The 14,632-nt window shown below is 43.5% G+C and overlaps 1 protein-coding gene across 1 annotated transcript in view; it reads right to left on the bottom strand.

The window, feature by feature from the left end:
- LOC139455097 (uncharacterized) overlaps nucleotides 1-9,738 on the bottom strand; it is a 48,968-nt gene extending 39,230 nt beyond the window's left edge. Inside the window, exon 1 of the mRNA XM_071236667.1 lies at nucleotides 7,900-9,738. Coding sequence (XP_071092768.1) covers nucleotides 7,900-8,541 — 642 coding nt within the window. The 5' untranslated portion in view covers nucleotides 8,542-9,738. The remainder of the gene's footprint in view (nucleotides 1-7,899) is intronic.
- Between the last annotated feature and the right edge of the window lie 4,894 nt (nucleotides 9,739-14,632).

Raw genomic sequence — 14,632 nt, 5'->3', positions numbered from 1 at the left:
TACCATATGAATTGGTGTTAAGTGATTAATAATTCTCGCTACCTCCGGCTATGTATTTAGTTTATCTTGCACAAAGACAAAATTATGGCTCCTATGGTATTGAATATTTCCGGAATACTCCGGCGCAGGAAGTAAACACCTTAACTCGGGGTACGAAAATGATTGCATTCAGATTTCACATCGCATTATTTAAAGAAAAAGTAGACAGTTCTCACAAAGGATGTGTCATGGTGGTCGATGCAGTTCCCTTACAAACGCCGATGAAACGGTTGGTTGCCATACCATGAAAGGAATCCTAATTAAACAGCCATTACCACGGTCTGACTTCATGACTTCCACGTGTACCAGTGTTTGATCAATCGTAAAGGTGATGTCGTAGACGGAGTAGAGGCAGTGTACATCAACTTTCATGACTGTATGGCCATCCTGATCAACTCGACTGCATGGATTTTGTTTGTTTGTTGTTTAACGCAGCACCCAGTAACATTCCAGCAATATAACGGCGGTCTGTAAATAATCGAGTCTGTACCAGACAATCCAGTCATTGATACCATGAGCATCGACCCACGCATTTGGGATGCGACATGCATTAGTTAAGTCAACGAGTCTGACCACTCGATCCCGTTAGTCTCGCACGATAAGCATGGGTCGCTTAAGACCAATTCTAACCCGCACTTCATGGGTAGTTTGGATTACTGCAATGGGGCATTGGGGTGTTTAATTCATGGTTTTGATCTTCAGCCTTCATGTGGACAATTTAACCACATTTAAGGAAGAAAATATTCTTACTATTGTGTTGATTATTGGTGACAGTTACATGCTATTGAGTGAGTTGGGTTTAACGCTTTGAACAGTAATCCTGTTATACCTAGGCGTGTCAACTTAAAGTGGGAGGAAAGCCCCACGTGATGCAGGTCTCAGATGTTTACCACTCCGGTGAAACCCATGATCACGGGTATGGTTCTGACAAACCAAGAAACATAATTAGGGCAAACAGGGATTCGAACCCACGATCAGAGGTGGGTAGATCATGTGTAAACAGGGTCGGAATGGGTCAGTGCCAGGTCCACGTGTGTAAACAGGGTCGGAGAAGGTCAGTGCCATGTCCACGTGTGTAAACAGGGTCGGAGAAGATCAGTGCCAGGTCCACGTGTGTAAACAGGGTCGGAGAAGGTTAATGCCAGGTCCACGTGTGTAAACAGTGTCGGACAGGGTCAGAAACTAACAGTTTTTGTCCACTAGTCCTTATAATGACAACATATAACAAAACCCTTAAAATGGGCCAATTTCTAGTAGTCCTTAGGATACCTTTACTATTGGGCAGTTTGGTAAGAACTACAGGACTAGTGCCAATTTCTGACGCTGTCGGAGAAGATCAGTGCCAGGTTCACGTGTGTAAACAGGGTCGGAGAAGGTCAATGCCAGGTCCACGTGTGTAAACAGGGACGGAGAAGGTCAGTGCCAGGCCCACGTGTGTAAACAGGGTCGGAATGGGTCAGTGCCAGGTCCACGTGTGTAAACAGGGTCAATGCCAGGTCCACGTGTGTAAACAGGGTCGGAGCCAGGTCAACGTGTGTAAACAGGGTCGGATAAGGTCAGTGCCAGGTCCACGTGTGTAAACAGGGTCGGATAAGGTCAGTGCCAGGTCCACGTGTGTAAACAGGGTCGGATAAGGTCAGTGCCAGGTCCACGTGTGTAAACAGGGTCAATGCCAGGTCCACGTGTGTAAACAGGGTCGGAGGTCAGTGCCCGGTCCACCAGTGTAAACAGGGTCGGAGAAGGTCATTGTCAGGTCCACGTGTGTAAACAGGGTCGGAGAATGTCAGTGTCAGGTCCACGTGTGTAAACAGGGTCGGAATGGGTCAGTGCCAGGTCCACGTGTGTAAACAGGGTCGGAGAAGGTCAATGCCAGGTCCACGTGTGTAAACAGGGTCGGTGCCAGGTCAACGTGTGTAAACAGGGTCGGATAAGGTCAGTGCCAGGTCCACGTGTGTAAACAGGGTCGGATAAGGTCAGTGCCAGGTCCACGTGTGTAAACAGGGTCAATGCCAGGTCCACGTGTGTAAACAGGGTCGGAGAAGGTCAGTGCCCGGTCCACCAGTGTAAACAGGGTCGGAGAAGGTCATTGTCAGGTCCACGTGTGTAAACAGGGTCGGAGAATGTCAGTGTCAGGTCCACGTGTGTAAACAGGGTCGGAATGGGTCAGTGCCAGGTCCACGTGTGTAAACAGGGTCAGTGTCAGGTCCACGTGTATAAACAGGGTCGGAGAAGGTCAGTGCCAGGTCCACGTGTGTAAACAGGGTCGGAATGGGTCAGTGTCAGGTCCACGTGTGTAAACAGGGTCGGAGAAGATCAGTGCCAGGTCCACGTGTGTAAACAGGGTCGGAGAAGATCAGTGCCAGGTCATTGTCAGGTCCACGTGTGTAAACAGGGTCGGAGGAGGTCAGTGCCAGGTCCACGTGTGTAAACAGGGTCGGAGAAGATCAGTGCCAGGTCCACGTGTGTAAACAGGGTCGGAGAAGATCAGTGCCAGGTCCACGTGTGTAAACAGGGTCGGAGGAGGTCAGTGCCAGGTCCACGTGTGTAAACAGGGTCGGAGGAGGTCAGTGCCAGGTCCACGTGTGTAAACGGTCGGAGAAGCCTAGTGGCTGACGTACGACGTAGGGTTACGACTATGCCCTCGTCATAGCCTCAGGTTATTCAGTTGAACCATATATGCTCATATAAGACATGTGGCATAAAACAGCGTCAAACAGCAGCATTACCTTTATAAGAGATTAACAACAGAAAAATGCTTAAATTAAACCTGACCAAATCCTACCCTGCTACTTTGAACAGAATTTCTTAAGATAGACAGACAGACAGATTTATTTGTATAAGGCCATTTGACCCATTGTTCAAAATACATTTACATTATATTTATCTAAGAGTTTCCTAATTGATACTTTTTTGTGTGTTGAGAACACGTACATTAGAAATTTTGCAAATTTATCATTGTATCGTTGTTGGATAGTTGACAGGGTCTTTCTAAACAAAAATAATTATGGTTAACTGTCTTTGGGATATACATTTCCCGCCGACTTGCATAAAGAGGACAGTTGTATATAACATGAAGTTCATCCTCAATTACATGACAGTGTTACAGACAGACAGATGTGAATGATGAAATCATCGTCTTACCAAATCCCCGTGGCACTCTCTCGCCATATTTGCAATGTACCTTCCTTCCTGTACACGTCTTGTGCCTCGCCTCGCTGGTGTGATTTCATATACGATGCCAGCGCCGAGTTAATTTACATTGTTCTTTGGCATGTTCCTCAAAGTGTTTGTCAGGCGTGTCTTCCGGAGACTCAACGATTGATTTACCAACAACCCCATCCTCCCAGTACTCAGGTGTCTTCGGTGCATCCCGGGGACAATAGACTTCATATATAATCATACAGAAGATAGAGTAGGTCAACCGATTCATCGTCATGCCAACCGATCATTCGCGTAATTAAACGTTCGATTTTAAGGTTGTTAATTCAATAGAAATTATTGAGAGTAAACATTTGATAATTTCTATGTGAATTACTTCACTGTAATCAAATATTAGTATTTAACAATTAAATTAAAATGTTAATACATTGATCGGCTTATTAACATAAACTTTGCACCAGTGCAACTGAATAGCAAGAATGTTGCTATATAGGGTACTTGTCTTTAATACGTTGCAATATATATATGTATATATATGATCTGAAGCAGGGCAGGTAAATTTATATATATATATATAGATAGATAGATAGATAGATAGATAGATAGATATCTATATATATATATATATGTATCTATCTCTAACCAAAATACTGTTCAATATATATATATATATATATATATATATATATATATATATATAATCTGAAGCAGGGCAGGTATATATATATATATATATATATATATATATATATATATATATATATATATATATATATATATATGTGTGTGTGTGTGTAACCGAAATACTGTTCAATGTTCAATATCAGGTGTGTCAGCTTGATGTGGGAGGAAAGCCCGAAGTGATGCAGATCTTAGACGTTTACCACTTTTGTGGAACCCACAAGAACGGGTAAAGCGCTTACAAACATAGAAACAACCAAAGCAAATTTGGGTTTCGAACCCACGATCATCTTGCATGCCAAAGGGACGCAACACTGCACAGCGAATGAGACGACTGGGCCACCCGTGCCTCCGAATAAGGTGGTTGGTTGGTTTGTTGTTTAACGCCGCACTCAACAATATTCCAGCTATATGACGGCGGTCTGTAAATAATTGAGTCTGGACCAGACAATCCAGTGATTGACATAATGAGCATCGATCCATGCAATTGGGATCGATGACATGCATCAATCAAGTCAGCGAGTCTGACCACCCGATCCCGTTAGTCGCCTTTTACGACAAGCAGTCACCGTTTACGGCACGAATTAAGTAACGTCTCAGTCGTCTTGACGTTTTTCTTATGCAATATTTCACATGGATTATGAACTAAAATGCCGGGCAAAAGAAAGTATACACCCATGTTTCATGGTGGCTAAAAATGACACAAACGAGAACTGGTTGTTCGATGGCGATATATTTCATACTGATATTACATATAGCTGTGTTCACAGTGTCTCGGCGACTAGTTTAAGCCTAGTAAGCTTTTCGATAACGATTATCAGTAGTGGTCAAATCCAAATTTCAAGTGTATACGCGCCTGGCAGTTTACTACTCATGTATAAGCAGGGCTCTGATACATGGTAGTTCACTCGTAACACGAGGCACAGACTCATCGAATACAAAGGACGCAACAGGCTCTGTCTGTTGTAACTTGCAAGTTATCTACTCGATATTCCATTAACTCAAACAGCTCGACGAGTGAAGGAAGGGACCATGTCACTCTCACACCATATCTACTGTTGTATTTACCCATGTCACTCTCACACCATATCTACGTATTTACCCATGTCACTCTCACACCATACCTACCGTTGTATCTACCCATGTCACTCTCACACCATACCTACCGGTGTATTTACCCATGTCACTCTCACATCACAGCTACCGTTGTATTTACCCATGTCACTCTCACACCATATCTACCGTTGTATTTATCCATGTCACTCTCACACCATATCTACGTATTTACCCATGTCACTCTCACCATATCTACCGTTGTATTTATTTATGTCGTTCTCACCATATCTACCGTTGTATTTACCCATGTCACCCTCACACCATATCTACCGTTGTATTTACCCATGTCACCCTCACACCATATCTACGTATTTACCCATGTCACTCTCACCATATCTACCGTTGTATTTACCTATGTCGTTCTCACCATATCTACCGTTGTATGTACCCATGTCGTTCTCACCATATCTACCGTTGTATTTACCCATGTCACTCTCACACCATATCTACCGTTGTATTTACCCATTTCACTCTCACACCATATCTACATATTTACCCATGACACTCTCACCTTATCTACCGTTGTATTTACCTATGTCGTTCTCACCATATCTACTGTTGTATTTACCCATGTCACTCTCACACCATATCTACCGTTGTATCTACCCATGTCACTCTCACATCATACCTACCGGTGTATTTACCCATGTCACTCTCACACCATATCTACCGTTGTATCTACCCATGTCACTCTCACACCATATCTACTGTTGTATTTACCCATGTCACTCTCACACCATATCTACGTATTTACCCATGTCACTCTCACACAATACCTACCGGTGTATTTACCCATGTCACTCTGACACCATATCTACCGTTGTATCTACCCATGTCACTCTCACACCATATCTACTGTTGTATTTACCCACGTCACTCTCACACCATACCTACCGTTGTATCTACCCATGTCACTCTCACACCATACCTACCGGTGTATTTACCCATGTCACTCTCACACCATATCTACCGTTGTATCTACCCATGTCACTCTCACACCATATCTACCGTTGTATTTACCCATGTCACTCTCACACCATATCTACCGTTGTAGTTACCCATGCCACTCTCACACCATATCTACTGTTGTATTTACCCATGTCACTCTCACACCATATCTACTGTGGTATTTACCCATGTCACTCTCACACCATATCAACCGTTGTATTTACCCAGGTTACTCACACCATATCTACTGTTGTATTTACCTATGTCACTCTCACACCACATCTACTGTTGTATTTACCTATGTCACTCTCACACCATATCTACTGTGGTATTTACCCATGCCACTTACACCATGTCTACTGTTGTATTTACCCATGTCACTCTCACACCATATCGACCGTTGTATTTACCCATGTCACTCTCGCACACCATATCTACTGTTGTATTTACCAATGCCACTCACACCATATCTACTGTGGTATTTACCCATGTCACTCTCACACCATATCTACCGTTGTATTTACCCATGTCGTTCTCACACCATATCTACCGTTGTAGTTATCCATGTCACTCTCACACAATATCTACCGTTGTAATTATCCATGTCACTCTCACACAATATCTACCGTTGTAATTGTCCATGTCACTCTCACACAATATCTACCGTTGTAATTATCCATGTCACTCTCACACCATATCTACTGTTGTATTTCCCCATGTCACTCTCACACCATATCTACCGTTGTATTTACCCATGCACTCTCACAACATATCTACCGTTGTATTTACCTATGTCACTCTCACGCCATATCTGCCGTTGTATTTACCCATGTCTCTCTCACACCAGATCTAGTAATGATAGTACGTCAATATGACATTAATAGCACATCGATGTTACAGTTCTGCAATGGTGGGCTGTGGCGTGTCCTGCCTTGGCGAGACATCCAAATTCAGTCGTCTTTTTGCAACAATTTACCGCGGAATTTCTTTAATATTTATGAGGATAGCTTAATTCCACTTGTTTCCGTATGAATATTACGGCGATTACAACCGTTAAGACTAAGTGTCGAATAATGTTTGCGATTCTTGTAACAATGGTGACCAAACGGCTAAAACCACATAGAGGAGTCGTGTGAAACGCCATAGTTTTAAAATATACTCACTGAAAGAATTAGCCCTGTCACTTCGATCTGAATTACAAACGCTTCCTTTTATCTCGCAGAAGGTGGACAAATATTTATATCAATCGCCGGATAAGCCAGTGTCCCACAGAATCCATTACAGCATGTCTGGCTATTTCATATCATTTTTTAAACATATATGAATTTGATCGCGTATATGTCCTTTAAACATTGCAATCTCATTCACCCATCGCCTTCTATTAACATTATGGTTTTATATGGTCTTAGTTGCTACGTGACTCCCTCCCACAATATACAGACCACGTAGGCTGTACAGCGGGTGGCGAAACCGTAGGTTGTACATCAGTGTATGTATGTGTGCTCTAGATATGTTCGCAATGCTCTACTAAATCATTGAAGAAATTATCTTGGTTTGACATGCGTAGACACTATTATCCAGCTCTCCAAATGTATGTCTTAATTCATTTTGCTTTTGTTTCTTCTAAATATTTAACCTTATTGTGTTATAATGTTATGTTATCTGCTTTTTTTAGCAAAACATATTCTGACAAAATCATTACTGATACGAGTAAGTGAAATAGTGAGTTTGGTTTTACGCCGCTTTCAGCAATATTCCAGCAACATCTAGCATGACGGGGACAAGAAATGAGCTTTAGACATAACACCCATTTGGTGAATCGAACCCGGGTCTTAGGCTTGACAAGCGAATGTTTTAACAACTAGGCTACCCGACCAACCCTAACAGCCACGAAACACCAGCTAGGAGAATCTGTCATAAGACGGTTCTTAAGGCGGGAAGTTCAAAACGACTCACCGTGCCTGGCGCTGTCTGTGGCCGATGGTTGTCCGTGTACCGCTGTATTTTACTCAAGTGATCCACGTACCCTGAACGAGCGCTGCACGAGGACCCGGGACGCGTACCGGTGGGGATCCAGGCAGCCCGACACGACGGTCGGGGCCTGTACGACAGGAGGGGGTCGTGGATGTGACTGGTATCAAAACACCTTGAATGGCGGTCCATATATAGGTGATTGGGATCAGGGTGAAAATCAATCTTCAATTTAGTCCGCGGATCCTTAGGAATGAAATATCCCGTGACAGGTCCACCCTGCCTTGGGGTGATAGGGAGGGACCGTGTTGTCCCTGCACTACACGCCCTTTTCTTCGGCACCCCTCTCCCAGCGGACAGGGGACGCCCACTGCCTGGTCTCTTAAACTTGGCTGCTTCCATCTTGGTTTCTTCTGTCTTGTAGAGGTACCTCGCCTTTGCGCTCTGTGCCCGCCGCGGGGTAGGCGCCGGGGGATGACCAGCGCCCCACTCAGGGTACCGCCGTACCACCTCCTCCGCTGATATCTGTATGTTGTCCTCGGACTCCGGGATGGAAACATTGTCGGTATTCTGTTGGTGGCCAGGCCTGTATCCCGAGGCCAGCCAGGTCACGCCTTGGTTTAACATGTTACAGATACTGCCTGGTCACTCCTCGGACAGACCGGACTGCGATAAGCCAGATGAGCGTAGTCAGCCGTGAAATAACTTTGTCATGCACACCCACCATGCATAATGGATCTGATTGACGCACGATTGCCGAGCGTTTAAAAATATGTTTTCTCTGTCACACCTTCCCGACGGAATCAATATTGTAGCGCGGCTCTGTAAAGTATTTCGCAGGTTGTTTGTGGGTGCCGCGTCCAGCCTCTCGTTAATAACCTGCAGCCAAGTCATTCGCAGAATAATCAACTCAGCTTCAATCAAGCACACAATTTCGATCACATTTGATGGAACAATTTCGCGACGACATTGTTCAAACGTCAACAACTCGTGCAGGTGTCCCCTTGTTTCATAATGACACAATATCAAAACAGAACAATTCAACAATGCCCCCTTTACTTACGTGGTCGTAAAATAACCTGAATCACATTGTTCAGGGAGCCATAGTTGAAGTATTCGATGAACAGCATAAACCACCACCAAGTTGTTATCCTTCGAGTAACATTGCAGAGTTGTATATATAGCCGTTCAGATGAAGTTGGATTTCGTAGATGGCAACCGTAATCGTTCTGTGTACTTTAACTCCGAGACTGGTGTTTCCCGCTGACGAATTGATCGGGTATGTGTACCCTCACTGATCGATGTAATAGTGTGTTTCCGCTGTCAGCTTGTGAACTCACGATCCCATGTAAATCGACTTTATCTGTTCCGACAACATGTAGATCCACGGCCGCATACACTACCCACAACACCGGCATTCACACTTCAATACTAATACGCGACTTAACATGACAGGTGCTCGATCGTTATGCCATAAATCACCTGATATAGGCCGAATAAAAGCATGCCCCGGAACAATATTACAAATATAGGCTCCCAATATTAATGTTTGTAATAAATTCGATTATTGTTTCAAGGAGTACTGTACTTTTCAAAGCCGATGTATGATCCATGAGCTGTGAAGGCTGAATGTGAAACTGTTGCTATGTCGTCCAATAAGGTTATCCGTAAATCACATGGGTCACGCAATATCCATGAGAAGCTGTGGGTTGAGTGAGAAGATACCAATCCATGCCTTTACATCAGAGGGTGTACTTCCCACCCTTCCGTTGTGATAGGGTAAAGATGTGAACGTATCTTCCCCAGAGGGACAGGACGCTCTCCGAGTATACGACGCGGTGATCGCTGTTTCTTCCTATAGAGAACCACGTACGTTTTTCAGACCTCACGTTACTCCCTTAACAAGACAGGCACATCTCATTGACGCTTACGATAACGAAGCTATTGTATTTGTCGACTTGACAGATTATGTTCCCTTTTTCGGATCGAAGTTCGCCCCACATGAGTAAGGGCTTGAACCACCCACCCCAGTTGAGAGGTTGATTGGTCGCGTAGCGATAACACCCGGTACGAATACAAAGAAGGGGATTACCATACTTGCTCTGTGTGGAGTCCTGGAGCTCAACCGTTTGCGACTCGGAGCTATCTGTACCTGCTTGTAATCCTTTATTCAACGCTTCATTTGATATGTAATACATGGGACAATGAAAAACAGCCCTTCCTATACCAAATGGAGGGTGGTGATGATTTTTCAAAACTGTTCAAGGACGTGTAAGAATACTTTAAACACACACACACCGTTGCATACGCAGACACACATACACCTACACACACTCATATATAAACCAAAGTCACTAAGATGTCAAAATACTCCTCTTCTTTCTTCGTCTTCATCTTCTTCTTCTTCTTCTTCTTCTTCTTATTATTATTATTTGACATGTTTACTTTGTTGTTGTTTTCTATTTATTACGTACACACCAAAGAAGTATAGACATATAGTATGTACATATAGGTTTGTTTGATTAGGTTAGGTATCAGTGACATCACATAAGTTACACGGTTTACACACACACACACACAAACACACACACACACACACACACACTTCTATCCTTTTAGTTAAGATTTTAAACCCAGTCGCAAGGTTGAAATTATAAGGAATTATTGCGATAAATATGGATAGATTTCAGTGTGTCATTTTAGATGGACTTTAGAGTTGAATTAAACCTTGGAACTGAAGTTTACTTTGAATGTTATAACCATAACAACAAATAAAAAGTAAAGTTTGAGATATGACTGATTTGTTTTTTCTTTACCCTAATAATTTCAGAGAAAGAAACTTCCACAATTACCATGTGTAAATTACTACCACTCATGATCAAAAGAAGAACAAATTTGAACAGCATTGCATGTATTTATTGATATGATAAATAAAACCGAAACTATCGATAATCCTACCTGAAATCGATACTATTGATCGGAAACTGATTTAACAATCGATTTATTGACTTTAAGTGCTTACCAATAGCAAAATATCGATATTTCGATTTATCGTGACACCCCTACTGTGAAGGGTCAATGCCTCTAGTGTCGCTATGACGTTCCCAATGCTATTTAGAGTCCTACACTTCCGACTCTTTAAACATGATAGTTCTGCTTTAGACCAACTGTACGCCTCCATACCGAAAAGTGAAAGCCCGATCTAAGTCTATAGTACACGCCGGTACGATTGCTAGCACTGCTAGTGAATCAGCTACACGTGTCCGTACAGTAATAAGACAGCTTTGTCGGGGTGCTGAACAAGGATCGGTATGATCCATCATAAAGCTCCCACAGTCGCGTGAAGATTACATGAGGTAATTCTTATGGCTGGTATTCTACAGCATATGTACTCGAACAAAGGGCAGTTAATCTGATGGCTTTCCGTGTTGTGAATCATGATTTAAATCTTAGTGGTGCATGAATAGTCTCATTCACAGTGGGAACAGCCCGCTCTCTGACGGCCCACTGTACTCAATGTAACGACTGTACACTGTGCGGGCCGCGTTCTCAGTCAGTCACTAAATACCCCATGTAACGACTGTACATGCCTCGCTCTCAGTCAGTCACTAAATACCCCATGTAACGACTGTACAAGCCCCGTTCTCAGTCAGGCACTAAATACCCCATGTAACGACTGTACAAGCCTCGCTCTCAGTCAGTCACTAAATACCCCATGTAACGACTGTACAAGCCTCGCTCTCAGTCAGTCACTAAATACCCCATGTAACGACTGTACAAGCCTCGCTCTCAGTCAGGCACTAAATATCCCATGTAACGACTGTACAAGCCTCGCTCTCAGTCAGGCACTAAATACCCCATGTAACGACTGTACAAGCCTCGCTCTCAGTCAGGCACTAAATACCCCATTTAACGACTGTACAAGCCTCGCTCTCAGTCAGGCACTAAATACCCCATGTAACGACTGTACAAGCCTCGCTCTCAGTCAGGCACTAAATACCCCATGTAACGACTGTACAAGCCCCGTTCTCAGTCAGGCACTAAATACCCCATGAAACGACTGTACAAGCCTCGCTCTCAGTCAGGCACTAAATACCCCATGTAACGACTGTACAAGCCTCGCTCTCAGTCAGTCACTAAATACCCCATGTAACGACTGTACAAGCCTCGCTCTCAGTCAGGCACTAAATACCCCATGTAATGACTGTACAAGCCTCGCTCTCAGTCAGGCACTAAATACCCCATTTAACGACTGTACAAGCCTCGCTCTCAGTCAGTCACTAAATACCCCATGTAACGACTGTACAAGCCTCGCTCTCAGTCAGGCACTAAATACCCCATTTAACGACTGTACAAGCCTCGCTCTCAGTCAGTCACTAAATACCCCATGTAACGACTGTACAAGCCTCGCTCTCAGTCAGGCACTAAATATCCCATGTAACGACTGTACAAGCCTCGCTCTCAGTCAGGCACTAAATACCCCATGTAACGACTGAATAGTGTACACACTGGCAGCGGACACACGACTTGCAGTTGTACAATAGCTTCAGTTGGACCATGCATGTAGTTGATTTATGTTTATGCATAAGGCATTGTTAACTGAAACCCATTTGCACACATAGTGGGCACGCCGAAGAGCTCTTTAACGGGGTTTGTGTAATAGGTATAGCTTCCAATTGACCACAATAAGATTGGTTGGTTGTTTGTTGTTTAACGCCACACTCAGCAATATTCCAACTATATGACGGGGGTCTGTAAGTAATCGGGTGTTGTTGGAGAAGTTTTTGTATTGAGACCCGACACCAGCTACAGCTGCAAAACCACAATTTAACAACTTGGTTCAGTGTATTTTTGTGGCAGACAATTTCTGTTTTTCGAAGCATATGCTGGTCCTAAGTGGGTAAATGGATCAGGTGATCGGGCTCGGTGACTTGGGTGATAGCATGGCATCGTATCCCGACAGAGTGGACAGTTGCTCACACTATCGATCACTGGATTGTCTGGTCCAGACACAATTATTTACATGTTGCCGTCATATAGTTGGAATATTGCTGAGTGCGGCGTTAAACAACAAACAAAATCCCCCCACCCCCTCTGGATATACCCCCTCTGGATATGGTTGCGCATGCGTGAAGGTGAGAAACAGGGCGATTTTCTGGCTCCAACAAATCTGTTGATTTTCAACTGCAAGTGCCTTATTTGTGTGTCTTTCGTCAATTAGACTGTTCAGAAATGGATATTAATTCATCTCAGAAGCGAAAGCTGGAAAGTTCATTCTCAGAAGATTCGAAAAAAGCTCGAGAAGACACTCACGACGATGCAAGCTTTGTCAACACAGTAATGGCGCCCAGTTCAAACGCCGTGGCGAGACCTGTCACATGTGTGGAAGATACGGACTTTTGTAGCATCTCAACAAACGGTGAGCCCTGTAATAATGCTATTAGCAAGAATGACAACCCATGTTCACCAGATATGGCCCATGTAATGTTGGACGCTATGTCAAAGCTCACGAAACAGATGACTGATATGAACACTGACATGACAACACGCATGAATGCCCTTGAAATGTCACTAGAATCAAAGATTTGTGTTAAATTTCGTGAGATCGCTGAATCTGTGATATCGGAAGAAATCAAGTCTGTACGATTAGAATTTAACAGCAAGTGTGAAACTTTGAGTAAACAAATAAAAAGACTGGAAAGTGGTTGTGAAACGTTGAAGGCCAGTTTTGCTGATGTCACTAAGACTGGTTTACCAAATGTAAACATTGTGATTAAAAACCTGCCTAAATCATCATGCGAAGATGACGACGTGAATGTGACCCTGCATAAGGTAAACACATTGTTACTTGACGGTCTCGGTCTGCATGACGCACGTGCTTCAGCTGCTTCACGGAAAGTCGGCCATGACGACCGGCCTGGTGTTGTAATAGCAACCCTTGACAACAGTAACATGCTAGCAAAAGTGATGAAGGCGAAACGAAAACTGAAACATAGCAAGCAGTATGACCGTGTGTATATCGAAAAAGAGTTGCCCCTTGAAGCCCGGAATACCCAAGCATCGCTCAGAACAATTTTGAAACAGATCGGAAAGGACAGTGACTACTATGTGCGCGGCACTAAACTTGTGGCCAAAGGAAAACGACCAGATGCAGCTAACAACTAGGGGGCACTGCGGTTAGGGTTTTGGAACACGGGGGGTTGGTCACAGAGTGTGAATAGTAATAGTCAGTTCAGACAGTCTGTTGTGTCAGACTTAAACTGTGACATTTTTGGTGTCTGTGAAACATTTCTTAGAGGTCAAGAGAGTTTGGAGATAAAAGATTATACATGGATTGGAAATAATCGCCGCAACCAGAATAAGCGTGCCAAACGAGGGTCTGGAGGATGCGGTGCTTTTTTTAAGGATAGATTATTAGAACAATTTTGTGTTGACATTTTAGATAGGGAATCCAATGATGTCATTTGGTTTAGGTTAACTTCGAAATGTGATTTTAACTTTAAAATTATTTTGTGTGTCTGTTATCTCCCTCCTGTTAGTTCTAGCCGTGTGAATGATGGAGAAAGATTCTTTGAAACATTATTAGAAAAAATTTATATGTATCAAAATGAAGGAATCATCTGCTTGTGTGGAGACTTCAATGCGAGAATGGGAAAGGAACAGGATTTCATTGAGGGTGTGGACTGTATACCGGAAAGAGTGACTATTGATAGTGGTG

This window comes from Haliotis cracherodii, unplaced genomic scaffold (assembly GCF_022045235.1).
Source record: "Haliotis cracherodii isolate W230 unplaced genomic scaffold, xgHalCrac1.p SCAF_11, whole genome shotgun sequence".
Taxonomy (NCBI): Eukaryota; Metazoa; Mollusca; class Gastropoda; order Lepetellida; family Haliotidae; genus Haliotis; species Haliotis cracherodii.
This window is presented reverse-complemented; position numbering and strand designations above follow the sequence as displayed.